Source organism: Aspergillus caelatus (genome assembly GCF_009193585.1).
Source record: "Aspergillus caelatus strain CBS 763.97 unplaced genomic scaffold BDV27scaffold_16, whole genome shotgun sequence".
Taxonomy (NCBI): domain Eukaryota; kingdom Fungi; phylum Ascomycota; class Eurotiomycetes; order Eurotiales; family Aspergillaceae; genus Aspergillus; species Aspergillus caelatus.
In genome coordinates this window covers 231,674-256,309 of record NW_022475279.1, presented here as the reverse complement: position 1 = coordinate 256,309, position 24,636 = coordinate 231,674, and the positions used below count along the sequence as shown (strand labels likewise).

General features: G+C 46.3%; 10 protein-coding genes across 10 annotated transcripts; 7 read left to right on the top strand and 3 right to left on the bottom strand.

The window, feature by feature from the left end:
- Positions 1 to 740: 740 nt before the first annotated feature.
- Positions 741 to 2,280, bottom strand: BDV27DRAFT_166624 (type III PLP-dependent enzyme; the record flags this gene model as incomplete). Its single annotated transcript, XM_032074244.1, has 4 exons — positions 741 to 955; positions 1,017 to 1,556; positions 1,635 to 2,030; positions 2,097 to 2,280. 4 exons carry the CDS (start codon positions 2,278 to 2,280, stop codon positions 813 to 815), a joined length of 1,263 nt encoding a protein of 420 aa, XP_031932136.1. The 3' UTR covers positions 741 to 812.
- Positions 2,281 to 3,169: 889 nt separating this feature from the next.
- Positions 3,170 to 4,825, top strand: BDV27DRAFT_166621 (uncharacterized protein; the record flags this gene model as incomplete). The annotated part of the gene is made up of 3 exons (XM_032074243.1): positions 3,170 to 3,492; positions 3,548 to 3,781; positions 3,853 to 4,825. Exons 1-3 carry the CDS (start codon positions 3,308 to 3,310, stop codon positions 4,823 to 4,825), a joined length of 1,392 nt encoding a protein of 463 aa, XP_031932135.1. The 5' UTR covers positions 3,170 to 3,307.
- Positions 4,826 to 7,153: 2,328 nt separating this feature from the next.
- Positions 7,154 to 8,915, top strand: BDV27DRAFT_166619 (Alpha/Beta hydrolase protein; the record flags this gene model as incomplete). The annotated part of the gene is made up of 1 exon (XM_032074242.1): positions 7,154 to 8,915. The coding sequence occupies one exon, from the start codon at positions 7,154 to 7,156 to the stop codon at positions 8,900 to 8,902; it is 1,749 nt and encodes a 582-aa protein (XP_031932134.1). The 3' UTR covers positions 8,903 to 8,915.
- A 1,653-nt stretch (positions 8,916 to 10,568) lies between these two features.
- Positions 10,569 to 11,721, bottom strand: BDV27DRAFT_153503 (uncharacterized protein; the record flags this gene model as incomplete). Its single annotated transcript, XM_032071797.1, has 3 exons — positions 10,569 to 10,925; positions 11,041 to 11,263; positions 11,363 to 11,721. 3 exons carry the CDS (start codon positions 11,719 to 11,721, stop codon positions 10,569 to 10,571), a joined length of 939 nt encoding a protein of 312 aa, XP_031932133.1.
- A 575-nt stretch (positions 11,722 to 12,296) lies between these two features.
- On the top strand, positions 12,297 to 12,867 carry BDV27DRAFT_153502 (putative quinol monooxygenase; the record flags this gene model as incomplete). The annotated part of the gene is made up of 3 exons (XM_032071796.1): positions 12,297 to 12,466; positions 12,552 to 12,621; positions 12,724 to 12,867. 3 exons carry the CDS (start codon positions 12,297 to 12,299, stop codon positions 12,865 to 12,867), a joined length of 384 nt encoding a protein of 127 aa, XP_031932132.1.
- A 2,775-nt stretch (positions 12,868 to 15,642) lies between these two features.
- On the top strand, positions 15,643 to 16,788 carry BDV27DRAFT_166618 (FAD dependent oxidoreductase; the record flags this gene model as incomplete). Its single annotated transcript, XM_032074241.1, has 1 exon — positions 15,643 to 16,788. One exon carries the CDS (start codon positions 15,643 to 15,645, stop codon positions 16,786 to 16,788), a length of 1,146 nt encoding a protein of 381 aa, XP_031932131.1.
- A 24-nt stretch (positions 16,789 to 16,812) lies between these two features.
- BDV27DRAFT_24692 (formate/nitrite transporter family protein) lies at positions 16,813 to 17,946 on the bottom strand. Its single transcript, XM_032076121.1, has 2 exons — positions 17,901 to 17,946; positions 16,813 to 17,840 (listed from the first exon to the last, which is right to left on the bottom strand). The coding sequence occupies exon 2, from the start codon at positions 17,785 to 17,787 to the stop codon at positions 16,945 to 16,947; it is 843 nt and encodes a 280-aa protein (XP_031932130.1). The 5' UTR covers positions 17,788 to 17,840; positions 17,901 to 17,946; the 3' UTR covers positions 16,813 to 16,944.
- Positions 17,947 to 19,565: 1,619 nt separating this feature from the next.
- On the top strand, positions 19,566 to 20,636 carry BDV27DRAFT_153499 (uncharacterized protein; the record flags this gene model as incomplete). The annotated part of the gene is made up of 1 exon (XM_032071795.1): positions 19,566 to 20,636. The coding sequence occupies one exon, from the start codon at positions 19,566 to 19,568 to the stop codon at positions 20,634 to 20,636; it is 1,071 nt and encodes a 356-aa protein (XP_031932129.1).
- A 219-nt stretch (positions 20,637 to 20,855) lies between these two features.
- Positions 20,856 to 21,780, top strand: BDV27DRAFT_121545 (uncharacterized protein). Its single transcript, XM_032065393.1, has one exon. The coding sequence runs from the start codon at positions 20,932 to 20,934 to the stop codon at positions 21,433 to 21,435; it is 504 nt and encodes a 167-aa protein (XP_031932128.1). The 5' UTR covers positions 20,856 to 20,931; the 3' UTR covers positions 21,436 to 21,780.
- A 777-nt stretch (positions 21,781 to 22,557) lies between these two features.
- BDV27DRAFT_166616 (MDR family MFS transporter) lies at positions 22,558 to 24,575 on the top strand (the record flags this gene model as incomplete). The annotated part of the gene is made up of 9 exons (XM_032074240.1): positions 22,558 to 22,584; positions 22,650 to 22,745; positions 22,800 to 22,876; positions 22,930 to 22,981; positions 23,048 to 23,246; positions 23,300 to 23,371; positions 23,426 to 23,929; positions 23,982 to 24,142; positions 24,204 to 24,575. 9 exons carry the CDS (start codon positions 22,558 to 22,560, stop codon positions 24,573 to 24,575), a joined length of 1,560 nt encoding a protein of 519 aa, XP_031932127.1.
- Positions 24,576 to 24,636: the final 61 nt, after the last annotated feature.

Sequence of the window (24,636 nt, the reverse complement as noted above, 5' to 3'; positions counted from 1 at the left end):
TGTTTTATTATTGTCAAAATATGCACTAAGCTTCATTGCCACCTACTTGCATAGCTGGATGTACCATTGAAGCCACAACTAATCATAAGTGCGGAGTCACAGTCAGCCCCGATGCCTGTCAGTAATCTATTCTGAAAGAAAAAAAAAAGAAAGAAAGAAAGAAAAGAAAAGAAAAGAAAAGAAATAAATGAATAAATAAATAAACTAAATTTTGAAAAATTAATCTAGGCCGCGGGGGTGTTGGAGAACATTTGCCTAAAATTGCTATCTCAGCTGAGCTGTGAAAAATTATCAACAGCCCTAATTTGCAGATCGAAGCTACGCAATGTCTCAGAACAAAATCATCACCTCCACACTCTTGGAGGCCCGGATGGTGCAAGACCCACTGCATAGTGCGAGGCATCTAAACCTGTGACTCGTATAAGTAAGTTTTCGACAAGTGGATTCACAATACCACATTTGGCCGATACCTTGGACCATTGGTTTTTGAAGCGGGGCACAACTAGAGCGATCACCAGGAAACATTATGTGTGCTCATACTTATAAAGATGATAGGATATGAACTTAACTCATCTTGGAAGGTTTTTAGATTTATCCCGTGTCTGTTAGTGTATCCCCACCGATTCGTCTAATGGAAAGTTCTTCCAGTTCTCGAACCTATGATTTACGGCGCTAAACTACGTAAATAATAGGGATTCTACGAACAGTGGGCCCCACATTTTAAGCGAGGGGGAATCTGGGAAGAGCAAAGCACGATGCCATCGCCAATAGCACGGCAAATGGTTTTCTATTGCTAGGGGTGTAATCAATATTTATAGGACAGCTTCGGACCTAATCCGCGTTGTACTAGCCATAACCTCCCTATCACTTCTCATTGTGGTATGATCATCGACATATATGATATCGTAGCGGTTTGGGAATCCATTGAATTGTGTAGAAGTCGCTACCGTATATGCTGTGATGTGGTTGTGTTAATTGCCAAGTTACATAAATCCTGAAATGAACGGCGGACTTACCTCCCATGTTCTCGAACTTGACCCAATCCCCAACTTTTATTTCACACCCCATAGTAGCTTCTTTGGCGATACAGTCCAGCCCATCACACGTCGGGCCCCACACGGAATACCGGTGCTCTCCAGCCTCTCTTTCGATATTGCTCACTGTCTCCTTTCTAACTAGGATGGGACGGTATATCTCATTCTCGGCCACGGCATTCATGAAACACCCATATATCCCATCATTCAGGTACAGCATGTCACTTTGGGATAACCTATCCTGGCCGATTTGTTTGCGTCGGGCGATGACCTTGCATGCCGCAGTGTAGAAGCTGCGGGCATAGAATCGGCCAGGCTCTGCCATCACCTGAGTGGAAGGGGGAAATTCTTTTTCGATAGCCCTCTGGAGAGTGAGTGCCATTTGTTCGAAGTTGGAGTCTTGGAACCCGCCTCCGACATCTAAGACGTGCATATTGAACCCAAGCTGCTTTCCTTGTTGGAAAACTCGTTTTGCATTTTGTACGGCAGTGACAAAGGTATCAGCATTTGATGCTCCGGATCCTGTATCTGTTAGCTACTATAGAATTGAGCGTGCAGCTAGGGCAAGGAAGCTAAATTCAGAACAGAACTCATACATACCAACATGAAAACTGACCCCTTCCACTACCAAGTCAAGGTCCTTCGCTTTCAGAAGCAATGCCTTGGTGGTATCCAACGGAGCTCCAAACTTGTTCCCGAGAGTTACAAGAGCGGTATCATCATCGGCGTATATACGAAGAAGTAGGCGAAGATGGGGAGCATTATCCTTTAATTTCTCGAGTTCGTCGACGTTGTCGAATGTCGTACGCGGAACTCCTCTCCTGGAAGCCATCTGTAAGGCAGATACCGCTTTGCACGGATGAGCGAAGATAATCCTGGAGGGGTCTACGCCCAAGTCCAGCACGAGTTTCATCTCTCCCCATGAGGCGCAATCGAAACCGACGCCTAGACGTGCGAGATAACGTAGTAGCCGAACGTCTGCGTTACATTTTACAGCTATTAAGAATTCTCGTCAATTGTTTGACCCAATGTTGATGAAGGTGGTGTTTGTCCACAACTGACCGTAGAAGGGTGCAATGTTAGGAAGACATCGGAGCCAACGTTCATGTTGCTGATATATTCGCCTTGTGTCGGCAATCAAAAAGGGCAAGTCATGTTGAATATCAACGGAATTTTGATTCAATTTTCGGATTCTCTCGGTGATGATGCTATCTATTACAGCATCGGAAGCCATGTCCGTCATCATCTTTGGAATAGAAGCAAGGACGAAAGCAATCAATAAAACGACAGTCAATATGAACTCCTTCTACTAAATATATATACTACAAAGATTGGCTTTTATATTATATAGCTACACGGAGCACGGGGTACGCCAGACCCCCAGGATGCGGCGTGTATAATCTAACTGAAATCCCTCATTGCTTTTGGAAATTCCGTTAAAAAGACCTGAAGGGAACATGGCAGGTATTTTTACGGTTAGAGAGCGAGGTAGTAGTTGCATACCGAGGCTGGTATCCTGACTCGATCTGGATTGACTTTTGATCTGCAGGGGATTTCCTCCACTGATCGAGCCGATGGCGGGTTTTCATTAGGTAATTCTTGCCCCTTACCTACACTCACTTCATTATGCACCATGCAGCCGGGATTAGTGCCATGCGTTAGCGCTCAGCACGGACTCGGATAACGCCATCGTGGCCACAGGTCATTCAGCTGGAGGAGGAGAGACTGCGACGTGGTTCTTTGATGGAGTCGTTGGACAGGGAACCCCAAGTCCGGGTGGAACCCTAAGTTGGATTGTGGAAAGTTTTACCCTTCAGCACGCCAATTTAGCTGCTTAAGTGTTCGATCTGCTTGTAAATAATTTCTTTACAATACAATTACAGTCACAAATTAATTAGCGCATGCGGAACTAGTTCGAGACATGCATACCAGCTGAACAGAGGCATGCTGCAGATTTTTCAATACCAGCGGGCCGGGCCCGATATGCCGCCTACTCTAATGTCTTAGTATTCATACGTTGCTTACGCTCAGCTTATTCTGATTTATGCCCCATGTCTTTAGTTCATGTGTCGAGTCACCAGAATCTTTAGGCTAGTTGTGAACTGACTGATGTACTCCGCAATGTACACCACCTGAAAACAGCTGTTAAAGCCCCTTGTGTATAAGAATGTGGGATGCGCCCTAACCACAATGTGTCATCCTCCCTGTCCCCACTCCAGATACGTCATTTCCATTCAGGTTTTTAGTAGAGTTGCTTGTTCTGAGTCTGTGGAATGATGGCTCCAGCCACATTTTCCCTCAAAGAGGTTCTCACCGTCGCCGAAATCCACCCCTTCTATAACCCTGCCGTCAAATACCCTCCCACCCCGGAAACAATCAAGTCAGCCGTAGAATTGGCTGGCAAACAGTCGACGGATATTGATCTCAGTTCACTACCCTTGGTTAGCAAGAAAGATCTGTAAGTCTTCAAGACCACATTCTGCACTCCCTACAACTGACACGTAGCCATCTAGTTACAAGGCCATTGCACGGCTTACGGACGACATTAGCCCCCAAAATGAGTACAGACGTAGCTCCTACGTTAGCATCACGGGTGGAGGCTCCGGTGGGCTACCACTGATGTTTGTGACTGACACCAAAGAAAATCGCAACCAGCGCGCTGTTTTTGGTGAATTCCTGAGCACTTGTGGAGTGGTTGAGCCTCATGATTGGATTCTGACGACCCACGTCTCCGGGTACTTTTACCGGTATGTTGATCACCCGCTGGAAAACCTGATGATATGGCATGTTTAAAGAATTTTCTCTGATCAATGTGCAGGTCTCTCGATCTTCTGAGTGAGATTCTAGAAAATGCGGGAGCAACCGTTCTAAGCGCTGGAAACTATATGACACCTGCCGAGGTTGTGCATGCTCTAGCCCACTACCACGTTAATGTCATTACTGGTGACGGCAGCCAGGTCATCCAAATTGTCCATCATATCTCTACGCTTCCGGCGGAAGAGAGAGCAAAGATCAAGCTAACCAAGGTTCTATATACGTCTGAGCCACTCACCGAGACTCAACGGAGCCATATCACGGCCACATTGGGTCCAGTGAAGATATGCTCTATCTGGGGAAGTGCAGAAGCAGGTCCATGCGCTTTAAGTGACCCCGATCTTACTTCCCCAGAGCGTCCACCCGGTTCCATGGACTTTATCTTTGACACCCGACAGGTTGTCATTGAGATCCTTCCTTATTCCGCCTCTGAGGCGGATTCGTCCGCTGGTATAAAATCCCTGCCCGATGGCGAGGAGGGGATCATTGTTCAGACCTCTCTTGTACGTCGTCGAAACCCCCTTGTGCGCTACATTACAGGCGATGTTGGATCAATCCATCCGCTACCAGAGAAAGCCCGTGCCATCATTCCTGAATCCGAGCTAGAGCACCTCCGTGTCCTCCGCCTTCGTGGTCGCGACCGTCGGTTCAGTTTCAAGTGGTTTGGCATGTACTTTGAATTTGAGAACATCGTCAGCTTTATGCAAGGCGATAAGACCGGAATCCTTCAGTGGCAGGTCATTCTAGCTTCCCTTGAGTCATCTCCCCAGACGAAGTTGGAGATTCGTCTGCTTCGTCAGGCGGATAACGAACACATCATGACCAAGGAAGAGCTTTTAGGAAAACTAGAAAAATTCTTTTTCATTTTGTCGGAGAACGAGCATCTTTTCCAGGTTACGTTCCTCGATGACTTGTCAGGCTTTGAGAAGAGTAGTACAGGGAACAAGGTCATGAAGTTTGTAGATAAGTTACATTGATCTAATGACAAATGTTATCTACCGTAATCATTATTAACTGTTGCTCTTGAGTCCTGTACACGGATGTTCATGCCAGTATCACCCTAACGACGTGGGTTCCTTGGTGCTGAATGTGCGCCAGGCTCTATGTACAAGAAGACGCATTAGCAAGTACGCATCTAGCTCTCAGTAATACGTACAAAGTCATACCGATATTCATCATCGGCATACATGTCATCGACAACGACAGGAATTGTTAGAGCGGGCATCCGTACGGATCAGCACTGGCTGAAGCGGCTTCCCCTACGGCTACAGGGATATTTGGGTGATGACTCGATTAGTTACGAAATGCAATTGATAGGCTAAGGAGCCTTGAACAAAGTTTAAATGTACTGCGAGAGCTTGTATAAAGAGGAATCCTATTAACCTGAGTCAAGCGGGCTTATAACCTCCCATTTATGGAGTGTCAGGAGGTTGGATGTTAGAAATAGTTCCACATGATACAATCCTGAGCCTAACATCTCATGGCTAAATGATGAAGCTAATTATGAATATAATATCATCATATGCTTTCGGTTGGAGCAGGATATAGTAGCAAATGAGGACACGAGATACATATGCGTTAGTATTAGACTAGATATGATCAAATCCAGTAGGTTCCGCGTGCCAGATATATGATCCTCAAGTGGATATATGGAGAAGTTGAAGTCCACCTTCCAGGCATGCGCAAGATAGCGGCGGTTGTATTTAGTACATATTATTTAAAAGATAAATTGTGTATTGCTCTTGATATAATATGCCCGACTACGATAGAGAATATAGGATCGCATTTCTTGTAGTAAGAAACCCTAAACTATGGAAAGGTAAATATTGCGATATGCATGTTCCTCCGTCCATACTGCTGGGCACTAATCTGAAATATGTCTGGGTTGGCGAGAAAGCTCTCAGTATGCGTGATGCTGTTTCTAAACCGTTTTCATAAAGCAATTTTGTCATACATTGTATAATCTCCCCATAGTATTCAATAGCACAGTGCGCAATTGTAGTGCAGCACCATAATAAAACGCTTGATTCATCACAACCTTTCTAGTGATCCAACTTAACGCACAGGCAGGTAGGCAGATCAGATTATGCAAACTGCCTGGCGTCCAGGCCCTCTAAGCAAGCGATTCTGTTACCAGGACTTTCATAACTGACAATCGAGGTGATTGCGACAGGGATTCAGAGATTCCCTAACTTATGGTTTTCCCCTGCTAGCTAAGATATGTCGAACCAACACAGCTCAGAATTAGTTTAATTCGTGGAACTCTCTTTCCAATATCCTAGTTTAGTTGTACTCAACGGCATGCACTCACTGTCACATAGTAGTATCTTTAAGGCCCTAACACTGTCTTTAATCTCCTGTCTATTTTTCTCGTACGCTTTCTCTTCGGGTCGGGGCGGGTCTTAGATTTTGAACCCGGACCCGGCCCGAAGACCAGTCTACCCCCGACTCCAGACTGTACTGTCCGACTAGACAGAGTACAACAGCGGATATTTACTCGAACAGTGGCCCATATTCAAACTAATTGCGAAGCCATTCCATTTTCGAAGATTAGTACCCATCATACAACCGTGGTGCGTAGTTCAAATTCTTCGGGCCTCTTATATTCCTCTGCAAACAGGGAACAAGTACATACAACTATATTCCGGAGTGCATTTTGGGCAACTTAGCCATATTTACACTCTATAGTATAATCTGGATGCAAATATAATTGTACCCTCTAAGACTTCATACATTATAGATACACAAAAGTAGATAAAAAAGTACATATTTCAAATCTTTAAAATGTCACGTGTTTTGGCCGAACACAACAATTCATAAAAAAAAATTCTCATCACTTAACCCACCCTAAGTTCTAGTGGAGCTAAAAGCCGATACAGTCCGTTACCGTTTCTTGATACCGGTTATCACCAAGAGATGCCATAGGACGGGCAAAGACCACTGCTTGGCGTTGTAAATACCGTGTACTAGCCCATTTTTCCCCTGCGGAAGAATCTCGGGTTGCCGCGCTACCTTCCGAGTAAATTATGATTGAGCTGGTAGCGAGACACGCTTAGCCCAAACAGAAGTAAAGATCGCCGATCTATGCATCGAATGGAACTAGTGATCCACCTAACTTGGTGGGATATACCTATTAGGGAGTAGATATTCTACGGTCGTCGAGTCATCATGAATGGTGAGTGGAACTATTGATCCAAGTCAAACTTTTTTATGTTCAGCAGCTGGCTCGTTCACTAAATGCTATATCATGACGGCGATCCCCTACATCCGCTTTTTCTAAGTCATCAGGATTGGTTATGCTCGATATGCCTGGCCAGTGGTCTACCAAGCTCTACCTTCTCGGCTATTTGCAGGTAGCCCCTGCTCTCGCGAGCATCCAGTGGTCACCATGCACAGCAAATCCATCCCTAGATTGCGCAACCCTCACAGTGCCGCTCGAATACGCTGATCCAGGAAATGGGAAGTTGGCGTACATTCCATTAGCTCGCTACAATGCCACCGTCCCTAAATCCCAGCGCAAAGGCTCTCTCTTGACAAATCCAGGTGGTCCTGGGTCTGCCGGAACCGATTTCCTTTTGAACGGCGCCGGAGAGGGGATGTCCAACATCACAGGCGGCTTTTATGACATCGTATCCTGGGATCCACGCGGGACGGGTTCCGCACGACCTCTCCTTCAATGCTTCAACACGGCAGGCGAGGAAGCCGACGCATCTGCCGCGCTTCCCGCAGCGGCTGAGATAGAGTATAGCCAATTCCGCAACCAAAGCTACATGCCCTCGTATTACGCAGCGCTGAAGGACTACGATAACGCCATTGCTGAGCTTGCCGACGCATGTGCGGACCACAATTCCCCAGCATTATACACCTCCAGCACAGCCTATGTCGTCCGTGATATGGCAGCTATCATCGATGCCCTAGAAGGAACAGATAATGCAACCCTGAACTACTGGGGTTTTTCATATGGAACTATCCTCGCTGCCGAATTCATCCAGACTTACCCAGAAAGAGTCGGGAAGATTGTCTTTGACGGCATTTTCGATTCTGCCGCGAATGCGCAACCATATACTAGTCAGCTTCCCTATGATGAGTTATATGTGCGAGACTCTATCAACGATCTGGCTACATTCTGTACACAAGCTGGCATAGATGGTTGTGCTTTGAATAATGCTCCGGGAAACCGCACTACCCCGGGGAATCGCACTACAGACATCGCAACGCGTCTTGCTAATCTACAAGCGTCACTCTATGAAAGCCCTATTGAGGTATCAGACGGATCGTTCTCCATTACAGTTGGGATGTTCAGCTTTTTCATGCTCTCCTTCTTGAGACTGCCCAGCTCATGGCCCGCTGTCGCATCGGCAGTGAGCGCCCTCGAGCAAGGAAATGCCGACCCTGTCGCCAGCCTCCTGACAGATGCAGCAGGTCCAGAAGTGAACGCCAGTGCACCTGACACTGGCTCTTTCGCTGGATGGCCTATTCAGTGCACCGATAACGCCCCCTCCAACCATACCAAATTACCTGAAGTTGCGCAATTAGTCCTCAATATCTCTCTCGCCGAGCAGACCCCATGGTTGAATGCGGATCTGTCCACCTTATCCTTCTGTCGCAATTTCCCAGATACCCGTCCAAGAGTTCCGAACCTAGGAGCCTCAAAGCTCATTAGCGGAGAGACAAACGCCATCCTCACTAAGCAGAATACTTCGGTTTTGATTATTAATCCGCTGCACGACGCTACTACTCCTATCAACTCTGCGGTACGCTTACACCGCTGGCTTCCTACTTCATCTCAGCTGTCGGTAAGGCGGGGACCTGGCCATACCACAATCAGTCTTGGTTCTTTAGGGCTGGCGAAGACGATCCGCGAGTATCTCCTTGACGGAGCTCTGCCGGCTACGACAGAGGTGTATGACGTGAGTCAGGAAATCTTTTCCTCCGCTATTGACCCGAGTACAATTATCCCAGATCCTGTTTTTAATGGGACCTATAGTGACTCTGAGAGGATGCTGTTGGAGTCTACCTATAAAATTTACCTGGCTTTCGTGAGCTTACCATAGTGGTATGCTTTCATAGAACCCGAGTTGCAGGTTCGGCATCAAACCTGCAGCACTTTTATTGTAAACTAAATGAACTGCATAGTATAGAATATGAAATTTATCTGTACATATATCTACCTAATAACTATTGCCGAGTATTTCAAACTATCCCAGAACTAATAATGCATGCTTTAGCAAAAGAGGAGTCCACTACTGACAAAAGACAGCACCATATGCCTTTATTTTAGACCATAATTGAAGTACATACGACAAGACCCTACACATCGCTCACATAGTGCACCATCCATGTGCACAGCCATTATATTACATCGATATATATCCAGGCTGGCCCAGCTCTCCGACTTCGGAGGTAAAAAGCGGCCTTTCTAACCAGCTATTGTGACGCAAGGAATATATTGTGTCGGCAAATGTAGGTCTGTGGATATCATGGCACACAGCCACCAATGTGGACCCCCTTTTTCAGCGTACAAATTTGTAATGTGCTGCAGTCATACACATATTATCTCTGGGTATTAGGGTATAAAACGCTCAATGAATGATTACAAGTACATTAGTCAGGAGGCTCCAAGAGTTCGGCAGTGAAAGTCTCATACAGAGTCTCCACTGCGTCCACATTTCTCAAGTTCTCGCCTATCAGATGATCAGATAAAAAATAATGACTGCCGGTGAAAGCAAACTAATCTGCCCCGCTGGATCTTGGCGGATAGTCTGGTCTAGACATCTGAATTCCGCTGACTGAAACTCAACCAAACAACCCTATTATATTTCCCTAGGTAGGCCCGGTAGTTCCTAAAACGGAGCAATAACGATGATCTCAATTAAAAGTAGGTACAGCTTCGGTGGATGGGTGGAAATCTGATAACCCTCAAGTGGATAATTCCACTCTGTTGGCCGGTTTTCTATGGAGCACAGACGAATCCCGTAGGGAATTGTTAAGATCAATGTACAATTATATAGATGAGCGATAAAAGGTTTCATGACGCGAAAACCCGTCCCGACCCTGGCTCCAGTTCGGGTTTTCGGGTGGCTCAACCCGAATCCAGCCCGAGCTCAAATGGAAAATTGATAGCCCGACCCGCGGGTTCCTGAACCACTGCAGCTTGTAAGTATCTAAGTAGTTTAGTAGCTGTCTAGACAAGGCAAAGGTATCAATAGGTATTTTCTCTTGTACTCACTGCAAACCTTGTCTGGTAAACACAAAAACTATTCCGAGATATGCGGGATGCGGCTTGCATAAAAGCAAGGATGTCAAAGACAGCTTCCGGCAGTAAAGGTATGGGAATATATATCCGGCTTAGGATAAATGCTGTTCGACGAAGATAGTATACAACCACCATGGAAGAGACATGAGTATGATGTGTTTTTGGCAGAGAATGAGATAGCTTTTCGTAGCATGGTGCAGTTAACTCGGTCCTCAGTCCGACAAACCGGGCAACAATCAATGAAGTTGTTGACGTGAGTAGTTGTAACGATGAGGGTTGCCCTAGTGGCGTAATCGGCCTAAACAAGATACTGAATGAAAAAAAAAAAAAAAAAGAAAAAGAGAAGGCATTGGACCAGAATAAAGAATATACTGAAAGTCTGCTTTTAAAATTTATCCAGACATGAAAGTTAGAGGTTATTTACAAACGCACTCCTCAGTTTGTCCAAAAGAAATAACTCCTAACTAGAGAGGTAAATCTTCCTCTGCAAGTCCAACCCATTCCAAGGTCTTCTCCCACAGCCTTTGCTGCTTCACCGCATCGAGGCTCTCCGGTGAGCTGGTGTCTTGCTTCTTCCAGGTGAAGTAACCCTTCGCACCAGTGAACTGGGGATCAACTGCCAGCTCCGCGGCATCGATGCCTGCCTCCGCGGCGGTCCGCATCGTGGGATCCTTGTATTTCAGCAGCGGTTGTAGAGGCTGGATAACGAACCGGGAGATGAACTGCAGCTTCGCGGGTGTATTCACCCGCAGTGCACGAGAATCGCTCAGATTTCCTGGGTTGCCGGCGATCGCGGTCACACCATGGAGAGTACATGTGGTCTGATATTCATATACGCATTTGTCATGCCGCAGTTAGAGAATTCAATAAAAATATCTAAGTAAGATATGAGAGAAAGAGGAAAAAGGAGTGAAAGAATGCAAGAAAGGAACGTACAGCTTCTAGACGTGCATTGAGTGCATACATCCACATAGTCACTGCTAGCTTTGCGATAGCGTAACGCTGGAATCCCCAGCCTAAGGGATTTTGGCCCTGGGCCCCGCCGACAGGGCTGACTTCATTGGGAGGCGATGCTGCCGTTCTTAAGGAGTCGAGATCGTCCGGGAGGGCAGGGGGGTATGTCTCGAGGCCGTTTTTCCCGGGCCAGTGGGCATCGCTGCTAAAAAGGACGATGCGACCGACGGTAGTGTCGGGCTTTGAGCCGAAGGACCCCAAGAGACGAAGGACTAATGCGGTATGGGCCAAGTAGGTGACCTACCAGGTCTGCTCGAAGCCATCCCGGGTGTTGATGGTGTCGCCCGTGAGGTTCCAGTAGAAGGCATTGCAGATGATGCTGCTTAGGGGAGGGAGCCTGCTGGTGGTGATGTCGGTGGCCAGGGAGCTCGCGAATTGATTGACATCGCTCAGACGGGCGAGATCAAGTGCTCGGACGTGCACGCGATCGCAATAGGGCCCGACTATATCGAGTAGTCGCCTGGTGTTGACATCCTCGGCTGAGGGATTACGCACGGCCAAGACTAGAGTAAATTGTGAGTATGTCTTAAGGAGATGCTCCACCATGGGCACTGCCAAAGACCCGTTGGATCCAGTCACGAGGATGGTGCCCCTGCTTGCCATTGTCGTAAGGGCTGTCTAGTTGAGTACTCTGTATTAAGTGTCAAAGTCCGGAGCAGAGGGAGTGGATGAAGATGGTATTCGCACAAAGGGCATCATAGCAGGTGACGCACGTCAAGACCTGGGATTATGATACGAAGGAATAGATGAATTGGACTGCTGGTTAAGTCAATAAAGACAAACTGCATAGCCACTCAGCGGACCACCTCTTAGGTAATGGTTATGGAGTAAGATATCAGCCCTCTATAAGATAGGCTAAATACCTCTTTCACCTAGCTCTAGATAGCCAATAATCCATGTAGTCTCACATCGTGTTATCCTTAGGGCCACCCGCCCTTGCCCATTAATGTTGCGTCAATCTCGTCAAGCCTATCAGCAGTCACCAACCTAGAGCTTAGTGCTTACTTCAAATCCACCCTCCATGGAACATTCCTTTTGTTGTAGAACTACGGCCGTTAATTCCGATATCCCCGCATACTACCGTATTTAAAGCATTTGTCATCGACCATATTCTGTCCTACGCTTAACCCATCCTACGTACTACATCCCTCCGACAAGTTGTCCACAGTAATCCCACAATGTCGACCCCTTCAGAATCCCTCTCCCTTCAAGTAACGATCCACCTCAATCCCGAGGACCTGCCAAAATTCTGGACCGCAATGAAACCCGCCTACGAGGCCGTCACCGCCGAACCCGAATGTACTTTTTTCGAATTATACCAGGAGCCAGACTCCCCCGGCACAATCTCGTGGGTGGAGAATTGGTACCTTCTCCTGCTTGAGCTTTGTTCCTAACATATTTCTATTCTCCCATCTTTGCACTCAATGAAAAAGGTACTCTGGCGGAACTTTCATGACTAAATGTGAATTTATTAGGTCCGCGTCAAAAGAATGGCTTATCGGGGTACGTATATCATCCACCTACCCCCACTCACCCCTTAACAGTAACCTTTCGTGTTCATTTGGTATCGAGAAGTAAAGCGATAGCTTACTGATGGTAAAACAGGTACAATTGAAAAAGCCATATTACCATGATTATTTGGCTGTGACGGAGCCGTTGTTTGTGAAGCCCAGAGAGGTCAAGTTGTTGAAGAGGGTTGGGGAGCCGTTCGTAATGGTGAAGAAGGCGAATGGAGGGTTGTTAGAGTAAATTGGAATGTTGATGAAAGAAGAAATTTCTTGATGTCAACGAGGCTTTCTGTATAGCATTTGATAGTGTATAGTGTTGGGTCGCCATCAATAGGGAATGGTTGAATATGTATTGAACTTGTGAGCTATGTTGCTGTGCTTGTCATGTTCGAAGCATAATTAACATCGCGAAACAACAATGAAACATCGTGGAAGCTGCGGTAATATCAATGAGACTAACACAATTTATATTCTTAGTGGTAGGAGACGTGATAATATAAGTAGTGTGCTTGATAAGCATCTCACTTGTAAGTACTCTTGTCACTCAAGCGATCTCCTGCAAGATCGATCATGGGCATGTCACAGTTGTTGACCAGGGTTATCACAGTACCTCAAAAATAGACACATATATGTGTATTCCAATCTCCTGTAACGTGTGTGCACTACACACGGTGAAGTGGCAAAGGTTAGCTAAGTCTTCATTGCGAGGACGATCCAAAACACGGTATGTAGGAAATTAAAATCTTTTGATCATGTGGCTGTTGCATGAGATAATCCATGGACAAGCTACTCTGACATACAGTGAATATTGAAAAGCCTCCTCCATGCCTGGGAACTGTTGTTGTTGTTGTTGTTGTTGTTGTTGTTGTTGTTGCTGTCAGGCTCCCCTAACAACCGGTCAGTGACAGATAAGAAAAGAAAAGAAAAGAAAAAGAAAGCACACAACAGCTTTTACCCTTACTACGAGTCAGGCTACGGAGACCAACATCGCTACGTCAATAAATACATCTAGCTCCCACAATGAATGCCAGCGGTGAGACAAGAGCCGCGCAATCCACCCTCACCTTGCCAGAGATCGTTTCCCTTATTATGAAATGGATTTATCTCGATTGCAAATGCGCGGAGTTCATCTTCTATCCTGTCAACCTAAGACGTCCTCTTCTGAATTGTGGGCTCGTCAATAGCTGCTGGTTTCATCAAGCCATGCACTATCTCTTGAAGCAGCCCCTCTCCGGCGACCTTCCGAAGTTGCTTGAGAAGGTCACTCCACAACGCCGACAATTTCGTCGAGGAAGCACGAATGTGTGTCATAAATGACCATAGAATCCTTCATTACGATGCAATACTACGCTCAATACGATTTCCAAGACTGAACTGTCTATATCTTAGCCTCGAGGGTTGCCATAAAGAAAGCCAGGATTGGGAATGTCGTATCCCTCGATTAGAGTCGTATCACATTAAGACACTGATATTCGACTATTTCTGTGGGATGAAAGATGGACTGACACCGCATGAGATGGATCAGGTCCTTGATCAGATCCCAGTAAGTGCTGGACAATGCCCTCTCAACTGACACTTCCATCGACATAAACTGAGCTACGTGATATCTATTACAGGCTGCCTTGCCTCAAGTGGAAGATATACATTTTGATAAAGAACCTGAGGTCAACAAGGGTGCATTCGAACGATTGACTCAACAACTTCCTGGGCTTAAATATATTGAACATTCAGACTGGTTCGAGTTCTGGGGAAACATGGACTGAGGCGTGGAAAGGCCTGATTATTGCGAGAGTCTCCCGGGTATGGGAGTAGCCCGGGTCCGACAGGATGGCAGACAGATAGGAGTGGTTGAATATACCCATTGGCTACATCATTAGCGATGGAACGACATGGGAGGGAGATTAGAGAAGAAGGGTTTGATGGCGGCCGATGTTGCTGTTGCATCTTGCACAATACTTCATTAAGTCGTCGACACATTATTTGGGTGAATACGGATGGGACAAGCCTTACATGTCCCCTGTGCGCCAGTTGCCAATGGACTCTCCAGTTTCTACTTCATATTCTAGTCTACTTGGTCAAATAATTCTCAGTCTGTATATCAGCGCCATCGCTAGAGTGCCAGGTCCGCTTCCCTGGCGGACGTTTGGCTTCCCTTTCACCCTCAGTTTAACCCACGGCGACCTCTTATGCAGCATCAAACGTCACCACTCACAATAGAACAACGCTATCAGTGCTGCTCCCGACGAGTTCGGATTCATTGACTTCTGTACATACCTATCGCAACACTTGCACCAGGCTGTGAGAATTCGTCCCACGAGAACAAATATTACAAAAGCTAACCATCCAGCAAAACAGCGGCAAACCCGACCCGCCTACTTTTGAGACGGATCATGACCGAGTACGCAAGGCTTTTGCGCTAGGGATATCCGAGTATCAATCATATCGCTCAGCAAGACCCTTTCGTCCAATTGTGTTGCTGTGTAATGTACTCCAGGCGGAAAGCGGCCCGCGTTGAGTGGAATTTGATAACGACGGGTGATCGACCCGATACTGTTTGGAGCGGGGTTGAACACTGGGCCCGGATGTTGCCCCGGGTCCACTGACTGCGACAAGTTCCAGTAACAACTTACTCCCTTACACAGTCAAATGTGGTAGCAACTATACTTACGGATCATATTGAATGGGCGGACGAATATAGTGGGTCCAGTACCCAGGTCTATCTTCTATTCATTTGGATGAGCGGACGATGTGAAGCAAATGTATGCCCGACTTTTATGTCAGAACACTTCACCATGCATGAAATGCATATACTTGATTAATAGAACCTCTTCGGTATAATTTTCACTCTTCCTGCTGGCCCACGGTCAACCAATGAAGGCCTGGAACCCCTCCGCAAGAACCACGTGAGCGGTCCTCCTTCCGTGTGTACCGACACGCAAGAATATAAATTGGAACCATAGCATGCCAAAACCACTACCAGAAGGGCAGAAATTATTACTGACGATTAATATTCACAATGGAGCAATACGACGTGGCGGTTGTCGGACTCGGTGTCCTGGGAAGTGCAGCAGCCTACCAAGCCGCGCAGAAGGGAAAGAGAGTCATCGCATTTGAGCAGTTCGAATTTGGACACGTACACGGCGCCTCACACGACACATCGCGTATTGTTAGAACTTCCAATGCCTTACCTGAATACGTGAAGCTCGCTCAGTCGGCCTATAAAGACTGGGCTGAATTGGAAAAAGCGACCGGCCAAAAGCTGCTTACTATCACCGGCGGCCTGGTTTTCGTCCCTCGGGATAATGCTTCACCATTCGAAAGTTTAATCAAGACTCTGGATGTCACGAACTTACCCCACGAGATTCTGAATGCCACTGAGGTGAAAAAGCGCTGGCCGCAGTTCGACATCCCCGACACGGTCGATGCAGTGTACACAGCCGACACGGGTATAGCCCATGCCTCTAAAACAGTTGCCGCCATGCAGTATTTGGCGCGTTCGAAAGGTGCAGTCCTGAAGGAGAATACCCCTGTCGATCGTGTGACTCCGAAGAAGGCTGGAGGAGTCACTATCCAGACACCGAAGGGAGAGTTCCACGCAGCTAAGGTGATACTCACCACCGATGCGTGGACGAATAAGCTGCTAGCGCCTTTGGGAGTCCATATTCCCCTGTCAGTGATGCAGGAACAAGTAACCTACTTCAAGCCGACTGATCCAGCCGCTTTCCAGCCCGACCGATTCCCCGTATGGATCTGGGGTGGCGATCCAGCTTTCTATGGGTTCCCATCTTACGGCGAGCCGACTATCAAAGCCGGTCGTGATTGGTCGAACAACTTCATGACTCCTGAGCAACGGACCTATGTACCCTCGCCCGAGTTGTTTGAGCAGCTCTCTTCATTCATGGGGGGCTTTATACCCGATAAGGAACGCCAACCGCTTCGCACGGTGACTTGTCAGTATACGATCACACCAGATCGACAGTTCATCATCAGCCCCCTGGAAAACAATAAGGATATAATCGTGGGCTTGGGCGCTGCACATGCCTTTAAGTTTGCCCCTGCGTTTGGTCGCGCGCTGGCTGAACTAGCAATAGACGGAAGGACTAAGGAGGATATTTCAAAGTTTGGGATTCCAAAAGCTGCTTCTTCTAGCAGCAAGCTGTAATGTATTTCATTATCTGCTATTCCCCCCCCCTCTGTTGAAGAAATTGAGCAAGTGAATTTCTAGCCATGAGATTAATGAAATCAATATAAAATTCCACATGTAATAATTCTTGCATAATCATGAACCCCATAACAACCTCCTCAAGAGAACCTCATATCAAGACGGAAGCTGGTCCCTCCTATCGTTCTCCCCATCCGCCCGCTTTTTCATAATCCTATGCCCATACAAAAACCAAATAAACACCCCATCAAGAACAGCACCGCCAACAATATCACCCAGTGTAACCGGAATCACACTCTGGTAAATAAACTTCCCGACGCCAAAGTTCGTGCCGTAGAACATCCCAATCGGCACGAGGAAGAAGTTCGCAATACAATGCTGATAGCCAACTGCAACGAATGTCCATATCGGAATCCAAATGGCGTAGATTTTCGAGACCTTATCTTTGCACGATATTGAGAGAAAGATCGCCAACCCCACGAGCCAATTGCATCCAACCCCTCTTAGAAAGTTCACGGACCATTGCACGTTGACCCGACCCTCGGCTTGCGTGACTGCGAAACTTTTCAGTGTATCTGTGGATAGGGTATCAGACCACCAGCAAAGAAAGCCCGCCACGAATAGGCAGCCAGCTAGGTTGAAGACATAGGATAAGACTAGGTTTCGTAGAAGGTCGAGCCATGTAGTCCTCCGCATGAACGTGGTTAGTATCAATACAAATACATTGGCTGTGAAGAGCTCCGTATTGACGATGGTGAGGATGACGAAGCCGGTTGGAAAGGCAAAACTCGACAACAGTGTAGCAAGCCCAGGATTCTCGGCGCGCAAAGAGGGAGAGCCTCCCGCAACGATTACGCTGAAAAGAGCACCAATAGACAGGAAAGCCCCAGCAAGAAATGACTTGAGAAGTAAGTCTGGCCAGGGTAAACGGGCTTTTGCGACACCTGAGCTGACTAGTAGGTTCAACGTCTCCTTGGTGGGATCGAAACTCGGGTCCATTTTGGCGAGCTGGAGGGACCTCGTGAGAATCACTTCACTTTGGGGTACGATAGCTAGATCTCCACTTAGCAAACTTTTCATGTCATGAAATTGACAATATGTGAGTTATATACTTCTGCTCTATTATTATTTATGGAAAGCTGACATTGCAACGCTGGCACTTCAATGAAATACTAATCATACACAAACAGGCACCAAAAAGCATGTTTAAGTGTAGATATGGAACGAGTATAAATATTTATACCGGCACAGATTCGCAGATCCAAGGACCAGCAAACCTCCCATCAGCCAAAGTATACACCTCCCTAATTTGGATATAGTAATTGACCAGCCGCAGTGCAGAACGATTCAGATCGACGCATCAAGAATCTCGGCAGCATAGCTATCTCCGCGGACCATTAGCAATATGGACTTGAAGTGTGGGCAAGTCAAGCAAACTCGTGTACGTCATTGGTTCGTGGCAAAAGTAAAGTGTGCGCTTCTTCAAAACCATCGCGCGATGGAATGTGGGTTAGGGCCAATAACGATCATCCATAGTTATCCGCTTTTTTTCTTTTGAGTTTGAACACGCCGGTAACTGGGATACCCCCATGAGGATGAATATTAAGCACGAAGATCAATTGTGAATGTTTAAATGTAAATACTATGGAAATTTGACACATCAAAGTTATTTGACCTATCAGTTAGTCCAAGATATACAACCATAAGGTGTCAATAATAGGGCTTCATTGCAATACCTAGGGTATGATTTATATCTACCTCTGGAGTACGAGATTGACCATTTGTGCTATCTCAGCTAATCAGTATACCCACTTAGTTGACATGGCTTTCAGCATCGAGTTATTGTGATTACCCTGCGTTCGTGGAGCCCATTGAACCCCTATGGCTATCGCGTTGTAAACTACACCCTCGTAACCGATTGCGGCTGCCCAAGAAGGTTAGAGTTAAAGAGCGTTGAGTGAAACAATATTTACGATGCTAGACAGATGTCATTAAAATAAACGGCAAGACAAATCTTTATAGAAAGTAACACTGTTCCTGCTAACCAGATCTCGCAGTCTTCAACTGAGAAGTCCATGATTTAGATTATATAACAGATTTGAAGAGAAAGCTCCCAGCTTAACCAGTGGGGTTCGGATCAACCCGTGCTGAGAAACACTGGACCATGGAGGTGTAACCCTAACACCAAGCTCAATTAAGATAACTAGTAGAGCCCCATTGCCCGTCCGTTCAAGACTTCAAATCTTGATTTAGTCTAGCGCCAGGAGAATGCTGAGTCATATGACCCGAATTGGCCAATCTAGGTAATTTTCTGTAGATCAGGTTAACATTGTGTGTATGCGCCACATTGATGAAGATATTTGTGTCTTATCTGTCGTCCGTATATCGTATGTATTTCACGTGGCTTTGACAGCATCAAAACTTAGTAGAGTATGTTTCTTATAATCTTTATTGTAATGAAGTTTCATATCTATAAATTGAGGACTACATTTCTACAACCTCACATCCTCACCCTTAATTACAGGAGCCCGCCAAGGAGAAGCTATACTTAGTTTGAACTTTGATAATCATCCAGAGAGCCTGTTCTACCAATGGCACACACTGCAATGTACAGCCTGATCGAGTAATACGAGGACAAGCACTTGGCGTTCTAAATTCGGGTGTTCTCAAAACCATATAATTTCTTAATCTCCCGTCGGTGGGGACGATAGGATTTTTTTCTCTACCTTGCAGCACCATACTGTGCACAGCAGTATTTATATATTGGACTAGTTTCAATGGTGTCTCACGTGTTTCTCGCCTGGTTCCTCCTTCTGCTTGCCATCTTCCACGGGGAAGTCGTCGCTAGGAGAGGTGGGGGAGGGGGCCATGACAGCGACAGCAACAGTGATAGTAGCAGCGATGGCGACAATGATAGCGGCAGCGGTGGAAGTGACGACAGCTCAAGTTCTTCAGGGTGTGGAAGTGGAGGTACAAGCAATGCACTTAGCACGACATATCTTGTCCCTAGACATGCGTGGAATTGGACATCGCAAAGCGGCGCGTACTCGACCGACAGCCCAACCATATACGACGGGTCATACTTCCAAGGAGAAGGCTACCTGTCATACAATATGACGAGTGGGAATCAATGTCAAAGTACAAAACAACTCCGGTTGCTAGGATATGCATGGATAGGGCCACAGCCTCCATACCCGACTGGACCTAAAAACCCTTTCATCATAGGGTTCAAAGCATGGGAGTCTACCAAGGCTGTGAGCGAAATCCACACATCCTATACACAGATTAAGTGGGAAGGAGACTTGTGCTCTTCAGAGCCTGATCTCTTTGGCATCGTCACAACGAGAGGTTCAGCTTCTCGCACCGAAGCGTCAGACACAATGATCATGAACGTCTCAACTAGTTTGACAGCATCGGATGCTGTCGACTTCAATGCTACAACAGTTGCTGACCTGAGCCCTCGGATCAGTGATTCCGATGGTTTGTTCCGTCTCCAAGCGGAGAGCTGTGCTTCGCATGATACAGATATGCACTGGCCAGCCACGACGGTGATGCAAGGGTCTGTCACGAACACCACTTTGGAGCTCAAGTTTTCTGGTTCGGTTGACATGAATTCAACTCAATATCAATCGTACGCTGGCCGTGATGAGGACTTGAAAGTTAATTTTACGGTTACCTTTTCTGGGCAATTTGACAGCGGCAATTCAACCCACGCCCTGAATCTCCAACAAGGCAACCAGAGTCTTGCGTGGGTAAAGAATAGTGCTGTCAATATTGTGCCCGGTTGTTGGGGCTATATATTGGTAGTCGCTGGTGGAATACACATCTTGGCTTTGAATTTGTGGTAAATAGACTAGATGAAGGTGGTTTATTATGAGATAGCGGTATAACGACCTCATGAGCAACTTCTTGAATTCGACACCAACACCCACTTGAACTGATCATTGGTACTCGGCAGCAAAGCGACATTACACCAAATGACAGGGATAATCAACCACGTGATGGTGCCCTGACATAAAAGGTGGCGTGTCTCTCACCATCGTCATCATCATCATCACCATCTTTCTGAAATTTACCTCGGATTACTCATACCTTCTCAACACCCAAAGCACGGTTTATATTACCTATATCCTTTGAAGAGCCATGCCTCCAAGCTGCGACGATTGCACCTTCAACCAGTATGTACTGTACTGGCTAGTATATTATAGCTGGCACTGGATCCTCATCTGGATCTACGCTTCCTGGTGGGACGAGTCGACAATCAATCATCGTTCAAGACTAGAGCCTCCACCAAGCGCAATCTCGTGGCTCGAAAAGAAAGGATATCTGCATACAAAGAAAGATGCACGCCGTCTTTTCTTTATTCATCTTATTCTCTTGGTTTTGGAGCCTGTAGAAGGATACTGGATCTTGACGGAATTCTATCGGATATTGTTACTGGCATGGAGGACGGTGCCAGATCCCCATGATATCCAGGGAAATTTCGGTCGATATATATGTTTGGTCGTTTTCCCTGTAGGATTAGTCGTGTCCTCCCTGGTAGGAGTGATCTTGATGGTATCTACTGTGGAACATCTACGGGAATTGTGGTCCTGGGCACCGGTCGATGACCAAAGAACGGATGAGGAAAATGGAAAAAGACATTAAGAGTGGCGGAGATAGGGTTTGGGATTTAGCAGCAGGCATCTTTGTTTGCCTTGGCTATTTTGCTTTATCCACTGGGCTTTCATCAGCAACGAAAGGATTCCACTATATTAACAGCTAGACTTCTTCTTCCTCAGTCGATACAGTCGTTTGCATTGAACCCTTTTTTTATTTTTCTATTTTTATTTTACTTTTTTACAGTATGAAACATCACTCTCTTATCACTATACTTTACTTCTGTCGGGTTTCTATGTATTAGATCGCCCCCCTGACCACCTTAACTTTATGTCATCATTGCCGTATACAGCAAATCGTTTGGAAAATAAAGTCGGTTGATCTATTTCTTTACGGTATACTTCTAAGTAGTTTTCACCCTAGTTGTGTGGATCTTGGAACATCGTATAGGAACATTGATGCCTGCTTGGCTATAGTAATATAAAGAGTATTGAATCTGATTGGCAGCTGTACATCAGTCTCGCTATATGTGTTAAAGAATCTGGATATTGATAGTTGTTGTGTATCTGTAGCAGTTGGGATGGATTGAAGCTCAGGACCAAGTTCGTAGATCCAGCCGTCGATCGTTATACTGAGAAACCCACTGTAGACTAAGGTAGGCTATCTGGCCATCGACTATAGTGGTAAGAATCCATATCAATGGTGACGCTGCACAGGGTGTGGAGAACAGGGAGAGTCTTTCACTCTACCCAGTTGGCGATGACGAATATTAACCACAGGGCATATATCCAGTCTACCATCCCTAATACGTTTCCCCCGGCTAATTGGAAGGAGATGCCCCCAGAAGGGAAAGAAGCGAGGCCTGAGTAGAGGAATACACACGCTGCAGTGCGGGTTTGGACAGCCTGCGGGTTTCGGGGTTGCGGGTTTCGCTCAATTCCGCAAGCACCAAATCCACAGAGCATTGGCCTGACTCAACTGGTACTATAAATGACAGTAAATATCTTCCACCTTTTTCTCCCCCTCCTCTGACTCCCATTCAATAGAGTCACCAAGGTCAACGTCCATAGTTACAACTTCAAACATTTGAAGACGACATTTTTGGTTTCCAACTGATAAGGAAAATGTCATCCCACGGAACCGCGTCTTCAGACAGAACACAAACCCAAAATGTCCATGATGGACATAAAGAAAATAGTATTTGCAAGCCAGAGCTTGATGCTGATCCCGAAAGGAATGCGGCACCTAGCCCGAACTCGCAGGAGGAGTGGGTAACTGGATTCAAACTTTTCAATATCATCACTGCCGTCGCACTCGTATGCCTTCTGATGCTGTTGGATACGTCAATTGTTTCGACGGTTAGTCAACACAGATAAATCGAAGTGCGACTCTTTGCTAATCAGGAAAACCAGGCAATTCCTCGGATCACGAGCGAATTTCATTCTCTTGCTGATGTCGGTTGGTATGGGAGCGCATATCAACTTGCCAGGTGTGTACTATTCTCAGATTATATTTCTTCATGTGTAGACTAATTCTTTAAAGTGCGGCTATTCAACCTCTCACCGGCAGAGTCTATATGAACCTTAGCACAAAGGTAACCCTCTCCATTTTCTTTTCACCACTGTATCTCTTTTCTCTGATAACCCAACCCTTTCGATAGTGGACCTTTGTTGGTTTCTTTTTTGTATTTGAGCTGGGTTCTCTAATATGTGCTATCTCTACCTCGTCAAAAATGTTGATTGTTGGACGAGCCATCGCTGGAATGGGGGGCTCGGGAATCTTGAATGGAGCTTTCACGATAGTTTCTGGATGCGTACCCATGTCTAAGCGCCCCACAATGATAGGTCTTGTTATGGGAGGTAAGCGCACATCTATCCTGGGCCTGTTGTATCCATATTAATTCACATTGAAGTTTCGCAGGTGGGCTTAGCAGCTGGACCACTGATTGGAGGTGCATTGACGGAGTATACATCATGGCGGTGGTGTACGTTCAGAAAGCATATGGAAGGAGAATCTCAGGCTAACACTTACAACACAGGCTTCTACATCAATCTTCCAGTTGGAGGCTTAGTTGCAATCATGCTCGCCTTTGTCAAGATACCCGAGATTCTTCCTAAACAGAAATTCACCACCGCTATCCGAGTCTTACCAGGTCAGCTGGATCTTATTGGCTTTGCTCTGTTTGCCCCATCTGCAATCCAACTACTGCTCGCGCTTCAGTATGGTGGTAATCAATTTACTTGGCATAGCTCCCAGGTGATTGGTCTTTTCTGCGGAGCCGGTGCCACGTTTTTTGCTTTTCTTATTTGGGATTACAGACAAGGGGATAAGGGTATGATACCATTTTCGATGATTCGCAAAAGGATCATATGGTCAAGCAGCCTATCCTATGGACTACTCATGGCTCAGGTCTTTTGTGTGTTATGGTATCTTCCTCAGTATTTCCAGGGGGTAAAACACGACAGTCCATTGATGAGCGGTGTCCATCTTCTCCCCAGTATTCTTGCTCATTTATGCGGCGCCGTTATTTCGGGCAAGATTAGTAAGGTTCAAGCTCTTTTCACCCCATGTACGTTTGTTGACATTGTGCCTAGTTGAAAGAGCTGGCTACTACCTCCCCATAATGCTTATTTCTGCCTCACTCACGGCGGTGTCCAATGGTCTGCTGTCAACGTTGTCGCCCCATACATCAACAGGGAAATGGATCGGATATCAGATCCTTCTCGGAGCATCTCGTAGCCTAGGCGTGCAGATAGTAAGTCCGAGAAAGACATAATGTTTCTTGCGAAAACGGATAACGCTAACTTTCATCCAAGCCCGTTATTGCGGTTCAGAATGCCCTTCCGCCTTCACAGATCCCTGTAGCCACTGCACTAATGATGTTCAGTCAAACCCTCGCAGGTGCCTTATTTCTCAGCTTCTCAGACACTATATTCACCAATAGCCTTTCAAAACTGATTCCCACATATGTCCCTTCTGTGGATCCTCAGACAATTATCCATGCAGGAGCCACCGAGTTTCGCTCATATGTCTCTGAGCCGCAGCTAGCGGGAGTAGTTCTGGTCTACGCGAAGAGTGTCGATCGAGTCCTATATTTGACGACGGGGACGGCTTGCGGATGCTTTTTCTTTTCTTGCTTTATGGGCTGGAAGGATATTCGGAAGAAGGAGGTAGTTTCGAAGGCTTGATTCTGTCAATTCATTCTGTTCACAACTTTATCTGAATTCGTGGTGAAAGGGTATATAAATG

What these genes read in the sequence shown, in the direction of transcription:
- BDV27DRAFT_24692 (XM_032076121.1), bottom strand. Translation starts at nt 17,787, where the DNA reads ATGGACCCGAGTTTCGATCCCACCAAGGAGACGTTGAACCTACTAGTC.
- BDV27DRAFT_121545 (XM_032065393.1), top strand. Translation starts at nt 20,932, where the DNA reads ATGCCTCCAAGCTGCGACGATTGCACCTTCAACCAGTATGTACTGTAC.